The sequence below is a fragment of the Gobius niger genome, assembly GCF_951799975.1.
Source record: "Gobius niger genome assembly, chromosome: 14".
NCBI classification, from domain to species: Eukaryota; Metazoa; Chordata; class Actinopteri; order Gobiiformes; family Gobiidae; genus Gobius; species Gobius niger.
Window position 1 is genome coordinate 11,132,987 of NC_136865.1, and position 26,429 is coordinate 11,159,415.

At 41.5% G+C, this 26,429-nt stretch overlaps 1 protein-coding gene across 3 annotated transcripts in view; it reads right to left on the bottom strand.

The window, feature by feature from the left end:
- khdrbs3 (KH domain containing, RNA binding, signal transduction associated 3) overlaps positions 1-26,429 on the bottom strand; it is a 157,846-nt gene that overhangs the window by 80,298 nt on the left and 51,119 nt on the right. For all 3 annotated transcript variants that reach the window (XR_013793604.1, XM_079571315.1, XM_079571314.1), the window contains exon 2: positions 7,197-7,321. Coding sequence is in view for 2 of the 3 variants with exons in the window: in XM_079571315.1 (XP_079427441.1) it covers positions 7,197-7,321 (125 nt within the window). In the remaining variant the exon portion in view is untranslated. The remainder of the gene's footprint in view (positions 1-7,196; positions 7,322-26,429) is intronic.

Sequence of the window (26,429 nt, forward strand, 5' to 3'; positions counted from 1 at the left end):
TCATAAGCAGAAAACGCTATAATCATAACGCCAGCCTGTACCACTGTTTGCTCCAGTTCCTCCCTACTGTTTAAAAGGAGATCAGGCAGATTTGCAGGCGAATCATAGGACTAATGCTCGTAAATGTCAGACACAGGACTTAATCTGGACATTTAAAAAAAAGAAAACACACACACCGCATATGCACAATCCATCTGAATGTACGGCTGGCACGGTATTCATTGTGTAATCCCTGCTGTTTATCACATATCAGGATCCCATCTGACTCCCGCTGCGATTGATGCTTTCTGCTTTGGCTAATGCCGCAGTTATCACCGAGGATTAGGTGACTCACGGAACCTGCCTGCGCCGCGGCGCCCTACCGCACCAGGCGGGGGGAGGATTGGGCAGCAGCGTCGGTAATCACAGCAGAATAAACTCATGTGGTAAGTCCTAGGTTGTTGCTGTTGCTATGACAAAATTACAGTATATTTAAGCTGCATAAACCTTTACCTACACCGACTGAGGGCACACAGCTCTTTCATACTGTGATATGTTCTTACCTGAGCTTAGACTCTTTGATACACACTTGTCTGGTCTTTGTGCGTGCCCGTGGAAGAGTGTGGTAGCTTCAAACTTCACCCCTGTTTGGAGCTATAGGAATATACTGGGAGAGGCCAAATGCTAACAACATCTTTGGTCGTTTTGCATGACTGAGGGCACGCACAAAAAACAGACAGGTACGCATCAACTCGTCTAAGCTCAGGTAAGAACATATCTCAGTATGGAAAAACTGTGGCCTGTTCCTTTAACTCCCACCTAAACCAAGAGCAGTTTCTCCAGTTTGCCATAACTCAGATGTCAAAGCTTCTAGAAAAACGTGTCAAAATAGAGCCGAAAACGAGGATGAAAAGGCACCGAAATGAGAGACAAAAAAGCGACACGAATGTGACGGAAAAGTAATGACACGGCGACAATGCAACAAAAAATTTACAATCAGTTTGGCAGGTCTTAGCTTTCAAATGAGGCATTACACTGGCCAAAAGGGGACGCCTTCTCTCAAATGGGAAATCAAAAAAGGCCCACCCATATCCACTTCAGCCTCCCTTTGTACAAGCTCCCCTGGGTCACATGCAGTTGAACATGTAATTCACCTTTACATTGCGGCTAAAAAAAATTGAAAATCACAAACCACAATTGAACCATAGGCCCCGTACTGTTGTTGTCAGCAGAAAGGAAAGGCCTTCACGTGGACAAGTGTAACGACAAGTGTATGATTGATCACAGTTCGGATACAGAGGCAGGATGGGGGGGAGGGCTGGCGGTTTGAGTCAGCCGGCGCGGGGGCATCTCAGATCTGTTCATCATGCGCTGAATGCATTACTGCTGGGCTGGCGAAAGGTGTGCTCACAGAGTGATTGTGCTGAGGACGGCAGGGCAGGATGAATGGATGCTCCCGGCTTACAGCGCCGCCACAGCGCTGGAGACGCGCCGGGGGGACTCCTTACAGATCGCTAATGGCCCGCTCAGCTCCCTGCCAGAACACAGGGCCGGCACCATACACTCCATGTGCTGATGAGCGCCGCGTGAGCGAGCGTTGGTGAGAGTTCAGACTAGGGCTACAGTATTTCTTCTACTACTGCTATTAGTTATCAAAAGCTGCAACAAAAAAGCAGCAAAAACACAATGAAAACGTGACACAAAAGCAATGCAAAAAGGCAATGAGAAATGGTTATGGTATTTGGTTATGGTATTGTTAGGGTATTGGGAGGATTAATAGTACTCTCTTTGATGACTGCTCGCAACGCCATATTGTTTACAGCAGAAACCCCCCCAGGCGCAATGCATTATGGTATTGCGCAAGTAGCAAATGAAAAAGCAGCAAAAGAGCAAAAAACATGTGCCGGAAAAGTGACAAAACCGCGACGTAAACACGACAAAAACGCAGTGACGTCGTGACAAAAAAAGTTAGGATCACTTTTGTAGAGAATTGAGAAGCTTTTTAGATTTGGGTAAAGTCAAACTGGAGAAAATGCCCTTGGTTCAGGCAGGGGGTAAGAGGTTCACGAACTGTTATGACCTGAAGTCGCTGCAGTCGGTCATGTCTTGGTTCAGCAACACTATGTGCCCAAAAATGAGCACAATCTGACATCCTGAGAGACCAGGTTATTCAATCAATGGATTTTCTTCTTCCCTGATGGCGCGGGCATGTTCCAAGATGACAATGCCAGGATTCATTGGGCTCACATTGGGAGAGAGTGGTTCAGGGAGCAGGAGACATCGATTTCTCTCATGGATTGTCCACCGCAGAGTCCAAGATCTGAACCCCATTGAGAATCTTCCAGCACTGGATCTGATATTGATATTGCAGAAGCTTATTGAAACAATGCCACAGCTGAGGGCGGAGCAGTTCATCGAAATTCAATTGGAATCGCTTGAAACTTTGGTCAATCTCAATAATAATCGTTATTTATTATCGTCCGGTTTACAGACAATTCTTTGGCAGAAACAGCACCAAGATTTTGGAGATTGGATGAGACAATAGGGGTTAAATGATACTGGAGGAAAGTACTGGTTTGTGTTTGACCTGTGGTTTGTAAAGGTTATGTGTGAGTTTGTATTTATCAGCCACATGTATTTGTTTTAATTATGGAAAAATAGAATTAAATTGAAAATCGAGATTGAGCAATAGTTTTGCCATATTGTCCAGCCCTACTGTATTCATCTATTAATCCCCACTTTAACCGAGCACATTTTCTCTTGACACGATCCGTTTTGTAGGTCTTAGCCTTCAAAGGAGGCCTAAATGCTGTAGATTTAGGTAAAGCACTTGGTTAAATCAAATAGCACGTGTGGCCTTTTTTGTTGTTGTGACTTTTCTTGTGATCATGCAGTGTAAATAATTGCAGTGCACAAATGTGTTTGATTATTGCCACCATTAAACTTGTGACTAAACTTGTTTGCCTATTTTCATTGAATACCACTGATTTTCTAATCACCGTGACTAATTTGCCAATCATCGTAACGGTGTTTCATTAAAATCCAAGGTGCAGTGGGGTTGAGTCACAGTTATGCAGAGGCTCCTATTTAATCATCGATTGTTCCTCTACCCAAAGCCTGTTCAAAAATACAGACCAAGACATCGGCGGCCAATGTGTACTTTTGCAAATATCTGTGAAAATCGTTGAAAGGAATCATGAAAGGAATATAAACTTATATCAAATAAATATGTGAATACAAACAGTCTAGCCTATTCTGGAAAACATGTGTTTAGCTCTATTCCTTTTTCAAGAGCGAAACTAGAAAGTCGGAAAAGACAGTTTGAAAAATTGTCAGCCTAACAATAGGGCAGCAGAGGTGGCATTACTCTGTCAAGGTGAACGTCTGTAGCTTCAACGCGGTCGCATGATTTCTAAATAACTGGTTGGGCGTCTACAAACATAACAGATGAAAAGGAGACTTTGATTTCTCTACAGCGCTATTACGGAACACATTTATAGCATTACTCGTGCCAGTGCCAGAGCCGGTCCGGGCATTCATCAGTGTTCTGTAGGAGCGCTTTATCACGGAGAATCAGCGGCCCGGAACCTGCCGCCGCTGCGTGTCCTTGCCCGCCTCATTTTGATAAAAAGCGGTGTTTGCCGAGGATGGATTCGAGCTCTCTCAGCGTGTACTTCTAAATGGCTATTGGGAAAGCGGCCGTGCCACTTCAATGCCAGAAGCCAAAAGGTGATGCTCGCGGCTCAGGAGAAAAACCAATTCAAGTCCGACCGATCACTCTTGCCATTGCTACCTGTCAGATGGAACAAATTGAATTTGTCTTCCTCTGGTGGCTTGTTGGAGCTCTAAACAGCGTATTAGTGGCTCTACTTATCAAAGCTGTCAAAGTAAATCTGTTTAGCCGGGAACCTGCGCCACTTAGATCAACCCTCAGGTGACACTGCATACAGAAACACCGCCGACAGCACATGCACTGCATTCTGTGCTCCTGATTTCAGCTCTGAGAATGTCGATGACTAGTCGACCGCAGGCTTCACCAATTAGCAGCTAGATTGAGTTTCAAGACCATGTAAGTGACACCACCAGGAGAAAATAGCTTTGCGGCTGCTAATAACTAAGATTTGATTTCATGTGTCCTAAAAAAGTGCAATGTAGTATAAATATGTGTTTATCATTAACCAGTATGTCAAGAGTATGGTCAAGCACAGGTGGAGGAACTGAATTTTCCCTTTAGTCACTTATGTATAACGGAAATGGGAATAATATGGGTGCATAGTGTAACTCAGAAGTCCTAATCTTTGTCAAATGTTTTTCCCACACCTAACTTTAAATCGCTGAGGAGGCCGCTCTAATTTAGTGGCATTAGGTTTGTTTCTTTTCCATATGGCTGTAAGCCAGGGGTAGGCAACGTCAAGCATTAAACCTCTGGCCCTTTAGATAATTTTGAGATCAAATCAGAGATCAAATGCCTGTTAAAGTTAAAATACCGTCAATTCCTTTCCTTTCCATTCCTCCTCCTAAACCTTCTTGGCTGAACACACGTTTTTCGGCCATACAGTTGTGCTCAAAGGTTTACATACCCTGGTAGAATTTCAAAAAGTGCTACTTTGAAATATGGAGCTGGTTCGCTGATGCCAGTGGCTCCAGCAGAATTAAGACAAGGTCTTGTTAGCGTCCATCTCAGTCACCCGGCCTCAATATCATTGAACCACTGTGGGGAGAACTCAAACGTGCAGTTAAGATAGCCCAGGAGTTTATTGGAACTGGAGGCTTTTTGCCAAGAGGAATGGGCCGGTTTACTGTCAGAAAAAAAAAAAACCTCATCCACAACTGCCACAAAAGAGCAGTTGTGGTAGTTTAACACCAATGACAGACTCCAAGGGGGCTATACACATTATTAGGAACTGGGGTATGTAAACTTTTGATCTGGGTCATTTTGGTACTTTCTTTTTTCATTATGATTTAAAAAATAGCAAACTAAATGGCTTCACACAACCACTAACTATGAGCAAAAAAAAAAATCAGTTTTTGTGTTATCTTTCATATTCTTTGAAAAAAAAAAATTCTGCCAGGATATGTAAACATTTGAGCACAACTGTATATGATGACACTGCCTTTAGAAAGTGATGCTTTACTTTGGCCTACAATTGGAGGGTGATGAACAAACTTTCCACCCCTGCTGTGTCAGGTCGCTGTGTTGATGAGTTTAAAGGAATAGGCCACCGTTTTTACATACTGAGATATGTTCTTACCTAACCTTAGACCAGTTAATATATACCCCTTATTTCACGTAATAAAGTTACGTGAAGTGTTTTCATGCGAAGTATATTTACACAGAAAAGTGTGTGTAAAGCGCCTCTGTCAGTCTCCCCCAGGGGAAACTGAAGCTACAAACGTAGTTACCACCACCGAGTATGGAGTGAATGTACAATTGTCTCATGTAAAGCGCTTTGTGACTATATGTCTGTGAAAGGCGCTATATAAATAAAGATCTTCTTCTTCTTCTTCTTCTTCTTCTTCTTCTTCTTCTTCTTCTTCTTCTTCTTCTTCTTCTTCTTCTTCTTCTTCTTCTTCTTCTTCTTCTTCTTCTTCTTCTTCTTCTTCTTCTTCTTCTTCTTCTTCTTCTTCTTCTTCTTCTTCTTCTTCTTCTTCTTCTTCTTCTTCTTCTTCTTCTTCTTCTTCTTCTTCTTCTTCTTCTAATATGTCGATTTTATAAGCAGATAAAAAGGGGTACTATATTGTGAGGCGTAATGATACGAGGAGCATAGCGTCCGCGCAGTAACTCCTAAAGGTTATTGACGGAAGTGAGCGGGGGGAAGTCTTTTATCTGCTTATAAAATCGACATGTTACATTTCTGTGTAAATATACTTCGCATGAAAACACTTCACGTAACTTGATTTAAATAGGGAACACGTGGAAGAGCTTGGTAGCTTCTATCGTGAGCATTTTTGGAGCTATATGACATGTGGGAGAGGCTGCGTATGTGCTCCGTTTGCGTGACAGAGCGCACGGACAAAGACCAGACGGGGATATATTAACTGGTCTAAGGTTAGGTAAGAACATATCTCAGTATGTAAAAACGGTGGCCTATTCCTTTAAATGTTCTTACTTTTAAATGAAATCTGTCACCACAACACGTACTGTATCGACGGCGCCTTCTTTATATGGTCATCCGAGTGTAAAGTGACGACTAATGTAAAACGTGACACCGGTGTTGTTGAAAAGCTGGTGACAATACTTTACTGTGAATGCCATTAAAGTAAGGATTGAAGTGCGAAATAACACCTCTTTGTCAGGTCTACAACAGCTCCAGCACACACACGCGGCCCCTGTTGTCTTTGTGCCGGTCTTGAGTGATGTGCCGATGTGTAGCGTGACCCGAGCACTTCTACACCAACCTGCCCGAGGCACTCTCACTGGGAATACCCCGTCATGTCTCAACGCCACTGTCACTGAAGCTTCAAAGGCTGCGCCGCTTTCACACGTGGCTCTGCTAAGAGAAATAAAGGACGCTTGCATCTCAAATCCTGTGTCGAAGATAGGAAGTGCCTTTTTGCACCAAGATTTCAGCAAAAAAAATAAAAAATAAAATGGGCAAATGTATTAGATTTGGTGAAAGTAGAAGCAATAGATATGGCATAGACGAAACAGTTGCATAATTTCAGCGTTCAAAAAAGTTTGCATGAGAGCGTAGGTGCAAACTTCTTTACAAACTTTCGAGGAGAGAACATATTGTCCGAGCATCTGTTTTGTCACTTATATAAAACAGAAGACTTATGGTAATCCCGCAAATAAACCGCTCTTCCCACAAACTGTATTTGACAAAAAAAATCCTGCGAATCTTTTCATAAATATTCATCCTCAAATGAATTTAGCGCTGCATCAAAGTGTCAGCGCCCAAGGTCGGTGTTCAGCGTCATAGATGCACTCGCTATACGGTTCGCCTCGGATATCTAACCTCGCGAGTATTGTTAAGAAGAAAAAAACTTCAGCCCCTAATATAAATCTAGCCCAGTTCTGTCACGCAGCACTTACGCAACATGCTACAGCTAACAACATACAACGTCAACAAAATCTGTCAAGTGGCTGTTGGGAGGAATTACCAAGGTTGCCTCTGCCTTGTAGTTAGCTTCATTCTCCATAAATAACACACATTCTAATGCAGCGCGTGTCAAACTGCAGTCCCTGGTGGCGGTGGCGGTTCGGAGGCACTTACTTTAGGAAACTGCTTGACGGGTATTAAAACTTTCTGTCCCAGTTTCATGTTCTTGTTGATGACGACGTCGATGAACCTCTCCTTCTCCTCCTCCTTCCCCTCGTCTTTCTGGAGTTTCTCGATCTCTGGAGAGACAAAAAGCAAACGTTTCAATATACAAGTCGCGTCGCTTCGAAAGTAGATGGAAGGTGTGCAGTGTCTTTCGTCGGCCATAGTCGACTTAAGAAGTTATTATGAGTCACAAAGCATAGTATTTGTGGGGTTTTGTATTCACTGCATTTCAAGAAATTGATCCAAACAAAACAAGTGTCAAAACTATTAACTTGGGCTTGGGACTGCTCTTTTTTTATATACCTTTGCTTTAAAGCAGTACTATGTAACTCATGCCCCTTTACTCATTAATTGTCTGTGAGAATAAACACTACTCTGACAGAAAAGACAAAGGGAGAGAGGGACATTGTACATCCAATTACACAATGGAGATATTTTTTTTTTCTCTAACGTGGCTGTAAATATTGTTTAAGTGGTGCTACCCCACAGTTAGCTTTGCCCGTTAGCCTGTTAGCTTCTTCTTCGTGATTTCATTAGTGTGTATTGCACCTCCGACCCGGACCAGGAGGAGATGAAAGACCCCACAATCATCCCATCAACACTTGTATTACCCCCAAAGGAACTATGAAAAGGATTTATTATGGTAAAAACGTTACTTAGTTCTTCTTAAACAATACTTGGTTCACAACATCAACACCTAAACAATACTGCTTTCTGTAGTGTCAACATCGGGCATCAAAACTTGATCTAAAGTAAAAATTGCTTTCAGTGTATGGTTTGGTACAAATTATTTTCCCAACAAATAAACACGGCTAGATGAGTACTTAGTCACTGGTTTATGTTATTAATTAAAATCACAACATTGAAAAGTGGATATTGCAGTCTTTCCAATAGTTTCACAAACTCCATTCATATCCACCATGCCAACAGGGAAATGTGCCCGTTTCAGAAATTTCAAATCATCGGCACGACTTTTCCACACCCACGACATTTTCTGTCATGAGCGTAAGACAAAACGCAGCGAGGACAGAAGAGCCCCAGCCTCCTGGCGATCCAAAACTCGCCTGCCCCGCTGCTGGCTTCCTTTGGGAGACGCAGACTTTGATGTATTTGGAGATGTAACCTTGACCATTTAATCAGATGGATAACATCTGTGTTTTGGTGCCAGGAAAATGGTTTTGCAGAGAGGGCAGCGGAGAGGGCAGTGCGAGGTGGCGTGCAGCCACCACAAAGACTTCAGGCTAAAAGCTCGACGGGGGAAAGGTGAGGCACCGGGCCAACTCTATTACACACGTTCTGTGGGGTGAGGAATCATTTTGGTGAATAGAATAGATGTATGAAAACAAAAATAAGCTTACGTGAGCTCAATACATGATTGCATTCATTGACTCTACGGGCACTTTCTAAGAACTTTTCACATATTCACACACATTGCATTCAAACACCCACGGAGAGGACTGAGTAGGTAGATGAAGTGTTTTGGCCGAGAACACTACATTAGTGAACACAAACGGACACTGTGATCAAAACACGTACCTCCCAGTCCGTTTGTGAATGCTCCACCGACTGAGTCATATCTGATAACTAAAGATGTGAGTTTGTTTAATCTGTATCCTTTTGGTCTCTTTGCAATTGTAAAGGGAATGTGGCTGCTGCAAATCATGTCTGTGCCAAAGATAAAAGTCAAAGTGCCCGATCTTCAGTTTCTTAACTTTAGACTAGACTTTCGTGCTGACTAGGTGTGCCCTGTGCAATCTTCAGCTCAAGTGGGTTGACCGGGGCTGTACAGACCCCCATGGCCAATGGCCTTTACTTTCTACAGACCAATGTTCTATGCGGTGGTGGGTATGTCGCACATGCTGCTGTTTTGATCACATTTCTGTGGCGAGCCCATAGTGATTTACAGGTCTAGTTCTGAAGTTAAATTATTCATATTTAAAGAGTGAAGTATTTTTTTCTGAAGTTTGTAAAATAACAAAATAACAAATGAAGTTTAATTCAGGCACTTTAAGAGAGCCCCAGAACACATACATTTTCAATTAGACTGGGCCACAAAGCAGTAGCCATATCAGCGATGCTAAACTCATTGTACTAGCTCATCAAAAAGGCAGTGATACATTTGCAGAATGTAATTAAATGCTTTGATGGGAGTTTTAACAGGGATAAAAAAGAGTTATCGCTGAGATGGAGATATCTCCAAGCTTTGGTTCATCCCGAGGGGCCACAGGGCGCGCACGTTCAGAGGAAAAGACTCCATTAATATTTATGCATCGCCTAGCAACCTGCCAAGATGAAGCTTTCTGTTTCCAGCAGGCGGCTCGCATCCGCCGTACAGCATGAATGCATTGCCAAATTGTGATTTGAAATTTTACAAAAACTGATTTCGAGAGCATAAGGCACAGTTTCTCATGAAAAATTATTTATTGTTAAAATGTCAAAGAAAGGCTTTAGACCATGATTCTTCATCTGCTGGGTCTGACTAAAGACAGAACTGAAGATATAAATGTGATCTCATTTAGTGTCTAGTGTTACCATTGCAAACATGCTGCTGTCATTGTATTGTCATTGTATCAACATATTGTATCAATATTTGCGGTGTTTTCTCATACTTTAAAGACCACTTGGTTGTTGATTCAGCGCATGGCTACCTGTTGATGCTTTAGCATCGACAAAGGCAATCAATCATGAGGTGCACCACGCCGGGCCTTCCTCAAATTAAAATGCAATTTCAAAAAAATATACTGACTGACTGAGACAACAACACAGAGCAGAGTGAACTGGAAAGTACCTCCAAGTCATTGCTAAGTGTTCAAAAGGACGATATTTCAACATGTATGGCCAAGAGACTACCAAGGAATGTGAATGATTTCAGGGCACTGGCTCCTCCGTCCTTCTTTGGTTGTAAATGCACGTCCTGTACATTATTACATTGATGGCGATAGATGAACCACCGCCTGTGCGACATATGGAGGTAGTGAGTGTCCACAACCCTCACCAGGACACCACCATCTGCATTTCTGTCTGAAGTGGACTGTGGTAAAAGCAGCCTGGTGGTGTCGAGTTGCCCATTTAAAATTCATAAGCTGCTGGTAGATTAGTTGGGATTATGCATGACTTTAGCTGAGTTCGGGGTTTCAAGTCGGGGAGAGCTCTCTGGCTATTACGGCTAGTGTCCGGAGATGGCCTGCACAATCAATCCAGACGATACATAAGAGGGAAACAAATAGGAGAGTAACTTTAAAGTGAAATTAATCTACCATTGTTAGGGTATAAAAAAAGCTTCTGGTTCATTTGTCTGCTCAAATGTACCAAATCTTTCGAATTTTGTTTTGTTTCGCCATAATTGTCCTCAGACCTCAAAGCACCAGAAATTAAACACCTATTGTGCCTCCCCTGGAGCCAATAACATTACAGTCGCAAAGGCCAATGTTGTTTCTAATTCCCATTTGACAAATGACATTGGGTCCGCGGCTCTTTAATAAGCCAGCGCTTGGACTACCTCCTCAGTAAATATTATGAGTGGAATGAAAGGTCGCAGCTCACTAAAGCGAGATCGGCATTTTGCACGCGGGAAGGGAATGTGTCCTCTGGCAAACAATGAAAAGCAGGGCATGAGGCGAGAGTATGGATAGAGAAACAGAACGAACGCCCTTTGTTCCCTTTCAGATCGGTGTCGCGCGCGGATTTTTGTACGAATCTTCATGAATACTCCAAATATTGAAACTTGAATTTGCATTTTGTTGCAGCGCAAACCCCTTTTGTGCTCGGCTTCCACCCAAAAACATGACTTTCATTCAATGGAAATGCAGTTAGAGGCGCACAGTCCACTGCAGTTTTGTTAATGTTCAGTATCACCTGCTATGGGCCCAAAAGCACGAGCTCAGCAGATAAACGGGTTATGGTCCACACGAAATGCTGTAACTGTGATCTTGGCTTGGGTTATACCCACGCCATCAGGAAAAACAGATGGAATAACCTAGTCATTCAGTATATTCAGGTAGACAGCTGACCGAGCACGCGCTTATTATTCAGCGAGAGGCTCCAGGTGGTTTTCTATGTGAGGCAGTGTACGATCAATCCTGCTAATGCTTGTACTGTGGAGCTTCTGATAGACTGATTTAAAACTCAGCAGTGATTATTTTCACTACAGTTCAATTTGTGCTTTATATTTGACAATGAGGACATGTTCAGGAGTTGACAGTGCAGTGTCATGACAACACACTGCAGGTGAAACCTTTGCTGTATTTTTATTTTAATGGATAGAGCCAGGCTTGTGTTATTTGTTTTATATTGTTATTGTTTCAGTTTTTGAATAAGCTATTAAGCGAGCGGGGGATTCCAATTCCACTTTGTTTTTGCAGCTCAAAGCTCAATTAATCAGGCAAGTAATTAGATATTAAAACATCCCTCTGCAAAAACCTTTAAAGCAACAGGCCACTTGTTTTTACATAGTGAAATATGTTCTTACCTGAGCTTAGACGAGTTGATGCGTACCTGTCTGGTCTTTGTGCGTGCCCTCAGTCACGCAAAATGACCAAAGATGTTGTTAGCATTTTGCCTCTCCCAATGTATTCCTATAGCTCCAAACGGGGGAAGTTGGAAGTTGGAAGCGACCAAGCTCTTCCACGGACACGCACAAAGACCAGACAGGTACCTATCAACTCGTCTAAGCTCAGGTAAGAACTTATCTCAGTATGGAAGAACTGTGTGCCCTTAGTCACGCAAAAAGACCAAAGATGTTGTTAGCATTTCGCCTCTCCCAGTATATTCCTATAGCTCCAAAAGAGTTTAAGTTCGAAGCGACCACGCTCTTCCACGGGCACTGGCTCAGATAAGAACATATCTCAGAATGGAAAAACGGTGGCCTATTCCTTTAAAACTATTGTTAAGAATGGAAAATTTGCGTCAGTAGAGAAAAGTGGAGAAGTTGTTGCAAGAGCGTAACGAAAACCTCATTTTGAGAAAAAGTTCAGTTCACGCCTGAACTTTTTGACTAAGTAATTGAATCGATTGAGAAAGTAAATCAGACTAGCTGCTGTATTGTCTTGGGGAAGCTCATATTTCTGACTGTATTGACTGTATCTGACTCTATTTGCTGACTGTAAATAAAAGTAAAGGGACTATTAAACGACTTCACAAATTGCACAGGTAATCAATTCTTCACCTGCGCAGAGCAGCTTAGTGCGAGTTGTTTGCCGTGAATGATGGAATTGAAAACTGGAAGAAGTTTCTCTTCCGCTTTAGTGAATAACACATCTGGTGACAGCGACTTCGCCAGTGTGCGTGGCACTGATGCGCTCGCATTATTCCGTTGTTTTGCAATTACGGGTCAGAAGTGGAAGCGGAACATTGTGCCATTAGTTTCATTTTCCAATTTGTGCTCGCCATCACAATATTATTAAGAATAAATCCACGGACACAGGAGGCGTCTAACTCTAACTCTAAATAGAAGGCTGTTTAGATGACGGCACATGTACGATTTCTCTCAGGCTTTCAAATTAAAGTGAGTTTGAAAATCTAGTTTTGCTTCATAGTTAGACAAGGGTTAAAACTGAACTAAGCCTTTTTTGTTCGTCACCTTGAGCCAACTTATGACAATTACTTAATGCACATAAATACTACACACTTCAAACATTCCAGCTAATTCAACCTGGATAGTCTCAAACAGACAAAAGCAGCGATTAGGGATTAGGAAGATTTATTGACATGCTTGTAGTTTGGGATGTCTTCCCCCGGAGCCTGGACACTGGTGGTGGTATGGAAGACCCGTGAAGATGCAGCAGGTAGAAGCCGTGGATGGAAGAGGCGGAGATGGGGTGGAGGCGGGTCGCAGCACAGCTGGGAAGCGAACGAACCATGATTGCTGGGGCTTAAAAGCAGGACCGAGGGCGATGATTGGCTGCTATGGGGGTGCGGCTCTTACGCTGATGGCTGAGGTGGAGGTGTGGCCCTCTCAGTAGCCGTCATTAGCTGGAGGTAGGTGATGCTGAAATTAGTCTCCCAGGTTGAATTAACGCCTAGGCTTCATATTAATTTTTTTTTTTTATCATACTAAAGATATTGTAAGACATTTTGGATTTCTTTGAATAATTAGCAAGCTCTTTACTCATGCAAAAGGGCAGTAATGAATGATTGTGGACAGTAGAAATAACTCCTCTGACAAGATTTGCCATGCCAGAGGAGCATGTAGCCTCAGCGTTGGCAGGGTTGGATTTGAATTTGACACTGCCATTTCACAGTCACATTAAAGTAGGACAACGCCGGTCCTTCGGCAGTGCTTTTAGTTTGTTTCGACGGCGTGTAAATGCCTCGCTTCGGGGTGACAGACTGCGAGGCTTGGAGACCATGCCAGAAACATCCCTCCCCCCCCCTCGCACTCTTCATGTGATCCACCAAGCACATTTAGCGTGAACTGCTGCGTCAAGGCTGTGACCCTTGAAAGAGAAACGCACATGAAAAAAAAAAAAAAAAGCCACCAGTCTGCGTCTCGGGCCCGTCCTGAAATCTCAATTTCACCGCGGCTCCTCCATTGCCTTGACAAGGTCAGGCTGGCAGCAGGAATTCGTCTCGCCCCCTAATCTGGAGATTACATTCTCAGCGGCCGGCGAGTCCCTCCTCCTCTGCCTTCTTCCCTCGCTTGCCTCGGTGGCTGCCAGTCTGGCGCTCCGCTGCGAGCTAACGAGCCAAGACCCACGCACACTGTACAGATAATGTCCACGGATTAACACAGAGCCCCTCCAGTGATGCCTCTTTCATTTCACTATCCAGCCCCGCCGAGCATCGGAAACAAATCCAGCCACTTACACACTCCCCGCCGCTCTCGGGGACACAAGAGCACTTGTACTTCAGAAAGGTCCTGGTGCAGACCGGTTCTGACACTCGCGTGCTCTCTTTCTCTCTGGTGTCGTTTTCCCTTGAACTCAGTTACTTCTTTACCTGAAATAAACTGCTTCGAAGCTGATGGTTGGCTGTAGTGGGGTGAAAGAATCGCCATCAAAGTTCGAATGCCTCTGACTCAGTGGCATGCAATTTTAGATCAGGCTAGAGAGTTCTTTGTGGTCTTTTATCGTGCTTCTAGTGGCCAGAATCATTTTACACAAGGTACTTTCATGTATGTGTTTTGCCATGGAAACTACTTTTCCTCTTAAAGGAACAGGTTACCGTTTTTTCATACTGAGATATGTTCTTACCTGAGCTTAGATGAGTTGATGTGTACCTGTCTGGTCTTTATGTGTGCGCTCAGTCACGCAAAAAGGCCAAAGATGTTGTTAGCATTTAGCCTCTCCTCCTCTCCTCTGTGGGGCCAAACGGGGTGAAGTTAGAAGCGACCAAGCGATCCAAGTATAGTGACACAAAATTAAACATGGATTTTCTAAGCGGATAAACATGGGAACTATATTGTAAGGCGCAATAACACCTAGAGCTTGGTCCCTTCTAACTTCACCCCGTTTGGCCCCACAGAGGAGAGAAGGAGAGGCTAAATGCTAACAACATCTTTGGTCTTTTTGCGTGACTGAGACCTCAATCTTTATGCCCTCATAAAGACTCGTCTAAGCTCAGGTGAGAACATATCTCAGTATGGAAAAGCGATGGCCTGTTCCTTTAACCAGTGTGGCGTTACCCAAATCTAAAAGCTTCTGGACGGGAGCATACAGCTCATAGGCCAGTGTGACGCCTCATTTGAAAGTTTTTACACTGTTTTCCAACTGCTTTGTCACATTTTGTAAGTGTTTTTGTCGTGTTTTAGTAGTTTTTTGGTGTGTGTTATGGCCACCTTTTGTCACTCTTTTGTTGCTTTCTTGTTGATTTTTTGTTGCTTTTTCATCACTCTTTAGTTGTGCTTTGGTTGCTTTATTTGTTTTGTTATTCTTGCTTTTCCAGAACAGTTTTGTCGCTCTTTTGCTGCATTTTTTGTCACATTTTGGAAGTGTCTCTGTTGTGTTCTCGTATTTTTTGATCGCTTTTTTGTCATGTTTTTGACGTTTTTGTTGCTTTTTCATTGCTTTTTGCGTTGCTTTTTTGTCATGTTTTCGTCACTTTTTCGTCATATTTTTGCCACTTTTTGTGGCTTTTCCATCACTTTTATCTTTATCATGTTATTGTTTCTTCTCCAGCACATTTGTATCACTCTTTTGCCACTTTTTTGCTTTTAGATTTGGGTAATGCCCAAGTTGCAAAAATGTGCTTGGTTCATGTGGGGGTTATTAGGTTAACTTAACTGTACAGTCGGGCTGTACAGAATTAAAATTCAAATGCAATTGTTTAGGCAGTACAATGAGCAACATCCCGCAAAAATATTCTTTCTCCATGGGTTCTTATTATGTTTGTAGTCTGTAGTTTAGTTCATAAGTAAATGCTTTTTTTTTTGGACAACTTTTGCAGTTCATATTTCCCTAAATGCTCCTAAATGTATAAAATAAACACAGCAAACAGAATCTTGACGCAAAAACAAAAGCCGCAAATGTAATCCCAGTACCCCAGTTTAAGATGGCTCACAACAGGATACTGGATCCATATGATAGTCACAAAAAGTCCTCATATGGAGAGCAGGATTCCAAACAAAAAGGCTTTAGAAACCACTAATGCACGATATAGGGCCCTAATCCCCTTCAATCTACTACTATAGCATTAAGCAACCATCTTCAGTGCAGAATCATGGTCTCTGCTGGGACGTCATCTCGGGAGAGAATTTGAAATGCCTGCATAAGAACATTAAAGTTCCCCGAAGATCCCCTCGGGTGGCGGGGTTGTTCAAAGTGCACGCTCCCTGCTTTTTAAGACTATTAAGGTTTTTTTTTCCTTCACTCTCTCTCTTTTTTTTGTGCCCAAAGATGCCAGAAGTGCTCAAGGCTCCTCACCTTGCGAGGCACAATGTCTCAGCCTTGTTTCCTTATCATTACGATTGTAGCAGACAGAGTTTATCTTGGCACATATTTGAGCAGAGATTGCGGAAGGTTTCAGAGGATTCAGTTTGACAAATTTTCCCTAATCCGTGAAATTAGGAGCAGCTGCACACGGCATATTAGGTGAAATGGAGTCGGAGCCGGCTTTTAGAATAGGTGCTGCAAGTTTCTTGAACTTACAATTAGGTTTCCAGAGAAGAAAAAATCGTCATATCTACATAAAGTGGAAGTTGTATGTGATTCAAAGTTGGAAAATAGGAAGCAAGGACAACAAACAGCGAGTCTTGGATTTCAAAGTCACTGCTCTGAGTAAAAATCGCTTCAAAACCCAACTACAATCGGAGTGTTACAGTAAAAGACGTGACATTGAGGAGACTTTTCCTAAATACTAGAATACGATGTTGTAGACTCTGAGCGGCAGAGAACATCCAATTGATGGAAAAGAAGGCAACAACTCCAAGGACACAGTTTTTGAACGTCTATCTTTCAAATTCTGTTCTGTTCTACTTCAAACACATAGTGAACTTCTGAGAAAAAATGACCGTTGACTCACTTTGAAGACAAAAGACAATGACAAAAAACTGTTAAGAATATGCAAAAAAAGTCCAGAAAAGTGGAAAAACACATGAAAGGAAAGAAAGTTTCGGCGTGCAACTCCCAAGTGAACGCCAGACCAAGCTCCAGCTCTTTAGATGATAATGATGTATCATGATGATGTGAGGCCTTTGGCACATGCTCTTCTAATAAGGGGAATTAATGTACGCAAAGATGCGAATGTACTGGTTATACACAAAATGTAACACATCAGTTTTTCTATTCTTTAGGTAAGGCCCGGTGAGTTTGTTTGCAGTTCACTCACACCGCAATTCAAAGTGCTTCAGTTACATTGAATTAAAAGGAGGCAGATCAAATCAATCCATGAAACATCAATAAAATCATAAATGAATGACATCAAAAGTGAAGAGTGCAGATAAAATGCTTTCATTATTGTAGCCACGGCTAAAAACGAAGTGTTTTCAGCCTCCGGGATTTGAACATTGTCTGAGGTGAAGCCTGTCTCACATCTTCAGGGAGGGAGTCGACTCCAGAAACGCAGCCTCATCATGTTTAGTCTTAACTCTGGGACCTGCAAGAGACCCCTGAGCTTCTCAAAGAAGGCGATGATTCATAAGGCAGCATGTCTGATGTGTACCATCATCATCAATCATCATCATCATGTACTCTATTCTCTGAGCGACGGGGGCAGTGCAGACACCCGAGCACTGGACTAATATAGATGTATTTCCTGGTTCTCAACAGGACCCGAGCAGCAGCGTCTAACAGATCGTTTAGAGAGGCCAGTGAGCAGCTTTTAGAGACGTCTAACACAATTCTTTTAGATGGTAAAAAGCTGTTGATGTTATAGATTTGATGTGGCTGTTGAAGTTCAGGTTTGAGTCCATTACCTCAAGATTTCTAACCTTTGGTTTAGACAGAGAGACTCAAGGAGACTGATAACACTTTGTTTCTGTGGGACAAAGACAATGATTTGAGTTTAGCAGGAGAAAGTTGTTTTGCATCTACACATTGATCTTTAGTACTTCTCCTTTCACTGTATGTGGGAGTGGTCAGTTATTTTGTATTGTTTGGTCATATGGTCTAGTTTAGTTGATTATTGTTTTGATTGGTTTAGTGCTGTCAGCTCAGCTGGGTGATTAGTGGTGACACCTGAGGAAGTTGGGCTGCAGCACTGGGATTGATTTAAAGGGGGGGTGTTGTGTTTCATTTGTTGTGTATGTTTTTTTTAGGTTCCTGTAATCAAGTATATTGCTTTAATATGATTTGATTATTGTTTGTATAGTTTGTTATTGTTTATTGCTTATCTTTGTTTTGTTTTGGTTGTTTTAAAGACCACTTGGCTCACCTCCCTTCCCTGTGAAGTGGTTGCTTCCAGGTGGGTGAGGTGGGGCACTGCTACTAATCCTTGAGGTGTAGATTGTCTAAGAGAGCAGTTTGCCGTGAGGCTGCACCAGTTTTTTTTGTTTGTCTCCTTTGTTTCTTTAAGTTAAATCCTAGGCTTTTTGTTTTGCTTTATAGTTCATGTTCTTTTGTAAATAAATCACTTTTTTGAGCACTATTTTGTTGCCTCCTCGTCTGCCTTCACGGGACATCCGGTAACATCCTTACAAGTACCAATAGACTGAGTAAGTGGTATACAGTATATAACACAGCCAACATCTAAAAACTGCTGATTCTGTAATGAATGTCTGTTCTAAAACTACTTACTATGAGAGAAAAAAACATCAATTTAAATGGGTTAATTGTATACCGGCATACATTATTCACTATATGTCTTGCATACAGTTTTTGTCCACAATTACTCAGTAAGTCTCATAGATTGTGCCACAACAGGCCAGAACTTTAAGACCGAAAAAGTCTAAACTAGTGCTGTCCAAAAAAATCAAAAAAATTATTAACGCGTTAATGCAAATCAATTTTAACAGTGTACATTTCTTTAATCACACGATTAATTAGTCTCAAACAAATGAAACGCCACATGAGCCACTCTGCTGCTGGCTGTCATTCAAACGGGAGCGCGGGTTTACAGGAGAAATAGCGTTTGCTTTGCTTTGCTAACACCACCGAGGAACCTTTGAAATCGCTTATGGACTTGGATCAGAAACTTTCCAGAGAATTCACTTTCACCAGGTCATGGACAACTCTTTTTGTCAAACAAAACAAAGTTTGGAGCTAAAGTGGAACTATTGTTAATTTAGCTCAGCCTTTCTTCTTGCAGCTGCATTATTTTCATCACATGTGCCAGTCACACCTGCACTGGAGCACTGCTGCTGTTGTTGTTGCTCACGCATTTGGAGTAGAAGAGCTACAGGCTCTTTTCTCAAAACTCGAGAAAACAAAACATGCTCATGTTTTCCTCATAAAACTGTATGTTTGCTGTGTGTTTGAGGTAAGATAAGAGTATAAGATAAGATTAGATTATTGATTTTCATATAATAATAATGCATTGGTTTTATATAGCGCTTTTCTGGACACTCCAAGACGCTTTACATTGCACTATTCATGCACTCCATACTTGGTGGTAGTAAGCTACTATTGTAGCCACAGCTGCCCTGAGGTAGACTGACGGAAGCGAGGCAACCAGTCAGGCCATCGGCCCCTCCGACCACCACCAACTACTCACACACTACATTTGTTAGGCTTCCTGGTGTTCCTGGTGCTTAGCTTCCAAAGTCTGACGGGATTGGGCATCGCAAAGGCGGTATGGCCACAATATAATTTAAGACTTTTGGATGAGAGGCGATTCGTTCAACACTTCGACTACAGAAAATGACTCAAGAACCTTCATTGAACAAAACATGCACAGTATCTGCTGATAGTCCATTTCTTTAAAAACTGCATTGGGGACAGCAGAAATCTTACATCGCAGGTGAACCTCATGACTCTCTGAAACATGGTGCTTATTAAAAGCTCCCAACGATCTTTTGACTCCAGCCTGACATTGGTCGAGGCACGTTCAATGCAGTACACTGGGATGAATCATGCTCTTTGTTCGGCCGTTCACATACAGCTTGTAAGGCTTTCTCTTCCTATCAGCCCAGTGCCCAGCCTCTGCAAATAGAACCTGAATGAAGAGGAGGGGGAAAAAAGAACTCCCACTCCACAGATAAATCATGTGCAACGTGTATTAATTAACAATAAATCACGTGCCACAATCACAACAGCCGAGTTTACAATGAAACTTTTGAAGTGGACCGAGCGCAGCAAGAGCCCTCTATCCCGCAATTAGCAGGGGCCGGTGTTTATCCGTCCGACATCTACGTGCCTAATGAAGTTTCCCATAAAAGTGTCATTAAGGGTAGGAGGAGAAGGGGGAGAGCGTGGGGGGTGGGGGGGTTTGTCTGGCAGAGAGGAGTCGGGAGACAGAGAAATGAAAATGCCGCAGCTTAATGTACGTCGTTATCGGGGATTCATCTGCGGGCTGCGTTATCAGAATACACTGAATCATCATAACTCATAATGGATGTCGGTTCTAAAGCTTCAATTACTCATGGCCTTTGTCAATTAAAAGTGCTCCCAACGCCCGGAGAGCACAGGTTCCCATCTATGTTGCCTTGATGTCTCACTTCATTGCTCTGAATGTGCTGTGCTTCTGTGATTTAATGTGAAGTCAATGGACAAAATTGCCTATATTTTCAGCGGGTAAATCAAGATAATGGATAGACCCAGGTTTTTTTTCCAGAGATTTTTTTTATTCATATAGTTTTTTGAAGTGAAAAACTTGTTTTTAGCAGTTCGTATTCCAAGGAATTTGATTTTAAACAATCCCTCTGAAAAACACTTAAAAATATTGTTAAAGTTAAAAATATTGTTAAAATGCATACTGTGTTAAAGTGCATACTGTTAAAGTGCATACTGTGTGTACGTATATATATATATATATATTTGTCTCTCACTGAAACATGTACAGCACTTTGGGCAGTGTCAACTGTATTTTAAATGTGCTTTATAAATAAACGTTGACCTTGACCATAGTACTATTAGACACAACATGTAGTTAACACAATTATATTTAAAGTACTAAGTAACTTGTTTACCTTTTCCTAGTCCCTCTGGGGGTAATACAAGTGTTAATAGGATGATTGGGGGGTCTTTCATCTCCCCTTTGTGTCTCTGGCCAGAAAGCCATGATTGCAACTTTCCTGCCTCCGAGTCGGAGCCACCAATACACACTAATGGATTCAAAAAGAAGAAGCTAACAGGCAAAGTTTACTGCGGGCCAGTATCTACAGACAGGTTTCAGTGAAAAAAATGATGTCCATTGTGCAACTGGATGTACAATATCCATCTCTCCCTTGGTCTTTTCTGTCAGTGTAGTATTTACTCTAAGGGATAATTAATGAGTGAAAAGTGGCGCTTATGGTCTCTAGGGGCATGAGTTACTTAGGACTGCTTTAAGATTTTGCGGGGAAAAAATTACCCAGCTTTTGTTAGTTTGACATTTTTTGTGATATTTATAGTTTCAAGAACATTTCTTCATTCATTTGCTGCTTTACAGAAATGAAATGATAATGATTACTTACAACAGATGTCATCCATCTAAATAGGTCATAATTTCAAAAGCATTAAATCCTGTCATATGCACTTTAAGTCCAAGACTGGAAAGTTTGGACTGTGGAGCAACTAACATGGAGATGTTATTGGAAGAGTTCTCTGAGGTCAGCACACGCACCTGTATTTTCTCCTGTCTTTCGCGGCGGCTGCCTCGTCAGAAAGCCATATTTGGAGAACAGCGTCATCTCAGTCATAAAGTAAACATTATCAAGGGTGCGTTTCATCTTTCTTTTACTCTGACATTAAAACCAAAAGGAAGAAAACCAGCTAAAAAATCTCAACATTGACCACTGTGTGAGAAATCAATGCCTCGCCTTAAAAAAACTCTGTTTACACATCACTGGTTTGCTCGCTATGGCGCTTCTGCTCGTAATATGCATGACTTTCTTCGACGTAAAGAACAATTGCCAGATCAAACCCCCATGTTTGGAGATTGCGAGCATGTAGCTGTTGCCTATTGAGACAGAATTAAGTGGTTCCTCTGATATGATCGCTCTGTATTATTTTTTTTCCTGCACTGCTTTCTCACTGTGATCTCTGCCGGCCGCGCCAGCCCTTGTTCCTGACTGAGGCAAATCAATTGGATTGCGCTTCATCATCCTTTTCATGGCGTCGAGCATCAAACAATTGCAGAAAACAAAGATCAATATTTGCGATGAGAAAAGGCACTTGATGTTCTCCAGCCGCGGCGCACTAATTTATGAGTGCCGCGTTTGGCACCGGCTGCGTACACACACACACACACACACACACACACACACACACACACACACACACACACACACACACACACACACACACACACACACACACACACACACACACACACACACACACACACACACACGTAGTTTTGTAGCGTACGTTATCTCTCCAGGTTTGATGTGGTATGCAGATTGTGAGCGGTTTCAGTAGCAATCTGTCCGTCAAGCTTTCATTCAGAGATACACTATGTCTGTCAAAAATGTGGCGAGGTTTTCAAAATAATCTGTGAAAAAAGACAAAAAACAGACTGCTTTTCAGTTCTGCTTTATGTTCTATATACTACATTCTCCCATTCTTTCTAGTTTCTCTTCTGCTGCTGTGAGTCTGTACCTTTTCATATTATGGTTTTCGCACCGACCCAATAATCTCCCTCTGCAGGTTTTCCTCGAGTGGTGAGACTATTTCGCCGACTGTGTTGAAGACGGATTGGTCGCGTGGTCCATTCACACTTTTCTCTCGTCTATTATAACTTTGAATCGATCCAATATTCCTGTATCCCGTATCGATAGTCAGTCCGTTTCATCCATCGGTGAGAGCAGATTCATATGCAGCTGCGTTCAGGCTTCAGGTTCGTTGTAAAAATTGTGAGGAAACAAAGTAGTGAAGTGTAGTTTGTCTGGAAAAGTCAGTCTTCGTGCTTTTGTCGGGTCTCGGCTGTGTAGAAGTGTTGATAGGCCATGGAAACATGAGGAAACAATTAACGAGAGGGGACAGAACATCGCCCTGCTGCGCTTCAGACAGTGACAAGGCGTTTGGTTGGTGTGAATCCATCTTTATCCACTACCTCTCAAGGCATTCATACAAATTAAATGCACTCACTCCCCATGTCTTATCGCCGAGATGATTTAATTTGAAAGCATACATTCCTGAATATGTAAATAAAATAAAAAATAAAAAAATGTTTGTAGCCTATTCCTGTGGGGAGTAGGACTGGGCAATATGGCCAAAAAATAAAATTTCTATTTTTACACTCAGTTTGGACAAATGAAGAAAACTGCTCAAAGTCCCGCTCATTAATATTTCATGATGTAGCCTACAATCAGGCCCATTAAGATAACAAAACCCTTTATTTACAAATAGTAATCTCTGTTTTAGATATTCCTTGTCTGCTCTCAAAAAGTAAAAACCTCTTAATAAGCCGTGGAGTTTTCAAAAGTGTTTTAGTTTTATCGTCTTCATGCCTCTGCTGTGACTGACAACCGTCTGCATGGAGACTCAAGGGAAAGGGGCGGAGTTAAATGGTCCGCTCAGAGCAGAGTGAGAGAAAGGCACAGGAGCCGACCGGAGGAAAGTGGGAAACTCTGTTTTAGTGGAAGAAAACTTCACCACGAACTCTTAAGGTGAGACACTACAGGCAAAACTAAATTTTTTCAGGTTTTGGGCCAAATTGGTCTCTGAACATACAAGCTTTCACCTGGAAAAAGAAAATATACCTAATCTTCACAACAATATGTTTAAATATTGCGCTGATTCAATGTTTGCCCATAGACTTATATGGGACAATGCAATTTCAAGGGCCTTTTTCTCAAAACGTTTTTCTGTCATTGTGGCGACACTATGTCCACGTCAGTCGGACCTAAAGACTTCAAATTTTCCTTGGACTGAACAATACTTGGAAGATTTTTTTCAGAGGGATTTTTTATTATTTAATCCCTATCCCCATTTATTGAATTTTGAGTGTCAAAAAATAAGGCGAAAATTAAATTTTTACAAATTTTTACACTAAAAAACAGCTTATTTTAAAACTAAACAAGACATCCAAAATCCCCTCTGAAAAAGTCTTGGCAACTCATTTATCAATAAAATGAAAAAAAATTTGAATGTAGCTTTATCCATTATTCAGATTTCGTCGCCAAAAAGATGGGAAATTTGGGGCATTTTTAGGCATAAAACACCTTGTTCTTATATGAAAAGATAAAATGACAGAAACCTATGTATTTTTTTCTCTCATTTATGCCAGTAATCTACAGCAAAAGTTTAAAATTGATATCTGTAAATATAAATTTTTTCCCTATTCACCTGCAGTGTCTCTATCTATCTATCTATCTATCTATCTATCTACAAAACATGTAAACTTCTATATTCTTCTTATTGTTGATGTCAGAGTATATACAAATAAAAAATGAAAAAAATACTAGTGTTGAAGTATATGCTGAAAGTTACTTTTTCCCTTTGCTCAATACAACCATTCAAATTGTAACCTTGATCAATCTTTTGGCCCCGGTTCCACCTTTCTTCAAGAGTCCATCATAAAAAGAAAAGGCGATTAACCGCACATCTTGCTGTATTTTTTGTGGAGAAGTTGATTTCTGAGTGCACTGAATGTTTACTCAAACTAGTAAGACACTGCAGTCGAAGAAACATCTCGACAAAGGAAAAGGCCGACGACTCCTCCGAGCTGAGGAGCTTTGCGGCGCGGACCGTGACCGCTTTTACAGTGTATGAGGGCGGTCCTAACGAGCCTCACCAGAAATCACTACACCCTGCTTTAAATGCTAAGCCCTCCTCACGCGGAAACCTACCCATGCTCAGCTTAGCTCCTCTTACACCCTGCCCTTTTCCTCACTTGGCACGTAAGGCAGACTTTTCCGTTGCGCTGATATTTTGAAAGTTAGAAAAGCTCACCGTTTCGGCACACTTGCAATTTCCGAACCACTTCTTGACATTTTGTCTAAAGACGGTAAAAGGGAGAAATTGGAGCTGAGTGGGTAAAACATTTTTGAAAGGGCAAATCAGATTCAGAATGTTTTTTGTGTGTTTTTTTTGCTATCTACTGGGGGGTGAGAAAAATAGAATCCAAATTGATCGAAATTCCATTGTTTTCAACCATTCAAGCACAGATTTTTCACAATTTTACACTGTAATAACATGCGTAGAATGAAATGCGTGCTCTCTAATGAGTTTAGAACTAATTAAATAGTTATGAGAGCTTCAACAGTCCGTCTGCCCAGCCTTCATTACCCACCTGTCAAAAGTTTAATTACAACCAAAGACTAAAATAATACCTCCATTATCAATTCCTCTAATATAGGCACAGAACTAATTTCTTCACCTCTCATATTTCTTCCAAATTACTTAAGTTGTCGAATATTTGAATCCTTTGACTTGAGTTTCCTTTATCACAAACTGACTGCACAACACTATATTATGAGGCTAAGTATTATGAAAAAGCCTAAATCAAGCATAATATTAGACTTTTCCATACACAATGAAGCACACTGTATAACTGACTTGGGCCACACTCAACAGCGCTCCAACTCGCTCACTCAGAGTCCCATGGCGTCGGATCGAGTTACGGCAAATGATATCCTACAATGGACAAGAAATGGATACACGCCGCGCTCTTCGGTCAGGCCGGGCACACTGCAGGCATTGTCCACTTTTACTTTTGCCTCTCACTTTGTTGCGAAGGGACACAGGTGCTAAATTTAGAAGAAAGAAGTGGAGTAGTACAAGGAGGCAGGAGGGGAGATTAGAGAAAGACCCAGAGTACGCGAGGTTTCACGTGGACTGAGTGAAGTGGCGGACATTTGCTCATGAAAGATTGATTCGAGAGTGAGAAGACATCCAGAGTAATGAGATGTATCGTCCAGCCCTAGGAGGGGGATTTTCATCAAACAAAGAGTCGACTGTGTTCAGGTTAATGAGGTATTAAGGGTCTGGGGGAAAAAAGGGTATTTTTTAGGTGATAATAATGTGTATAAACATGCTATGTTTGTCAAATAATATTTAAAAGTGTTAAATGTACCTTTTTGATATATTTGGAGCTTCTCTGCATAAAAAAATGTCGGGTGGCGCAACTAAGTTTTTTCTAAAATCGAAATAGTCAAATCAATCAAGTCAAATCTCCAAATATATCTTAGGATGTTTGCAGTGAACAGCACACAATCTTTTTTGGTTGTGTTTTTGTATGTGCAATAATTTATGATGATTGCACTCAACATGATTTTACAATTAATAACAGGAAAATGTATTTAAAAGTATATAAATGATTACATTAGTGAATTTCTCCTTTGTGAGATCAATAAAGGTTTATCTTATCTTATCTTATTCAATACTGTACCTTTTCTCATCATTGTTATTAAGAATTTGTTCACTTAAACCTATGTTTTATGAAAACATTTGCATTTTGCTTGGTTGCGCCACCTGACAAACTGAGAAAAGACAATAAATATGCTGGGCAATTGTATTGTTAATAACTTCAAATATGAAACAATGCATTAGTCAACAGTAAAAAAAACAAAAACAAAAAACACCCAAATTGTACATTCATTTTGTCTTCTTGCTTCAACAACTCTTCTTGTAGAAAGACCTGGTATTTTAACAACTTTGTTATACTTAGTGTTTACACCCAACAATAAAAGAGTTGATCCTTTTAATTTCAAGTTCAAAATATATCTAT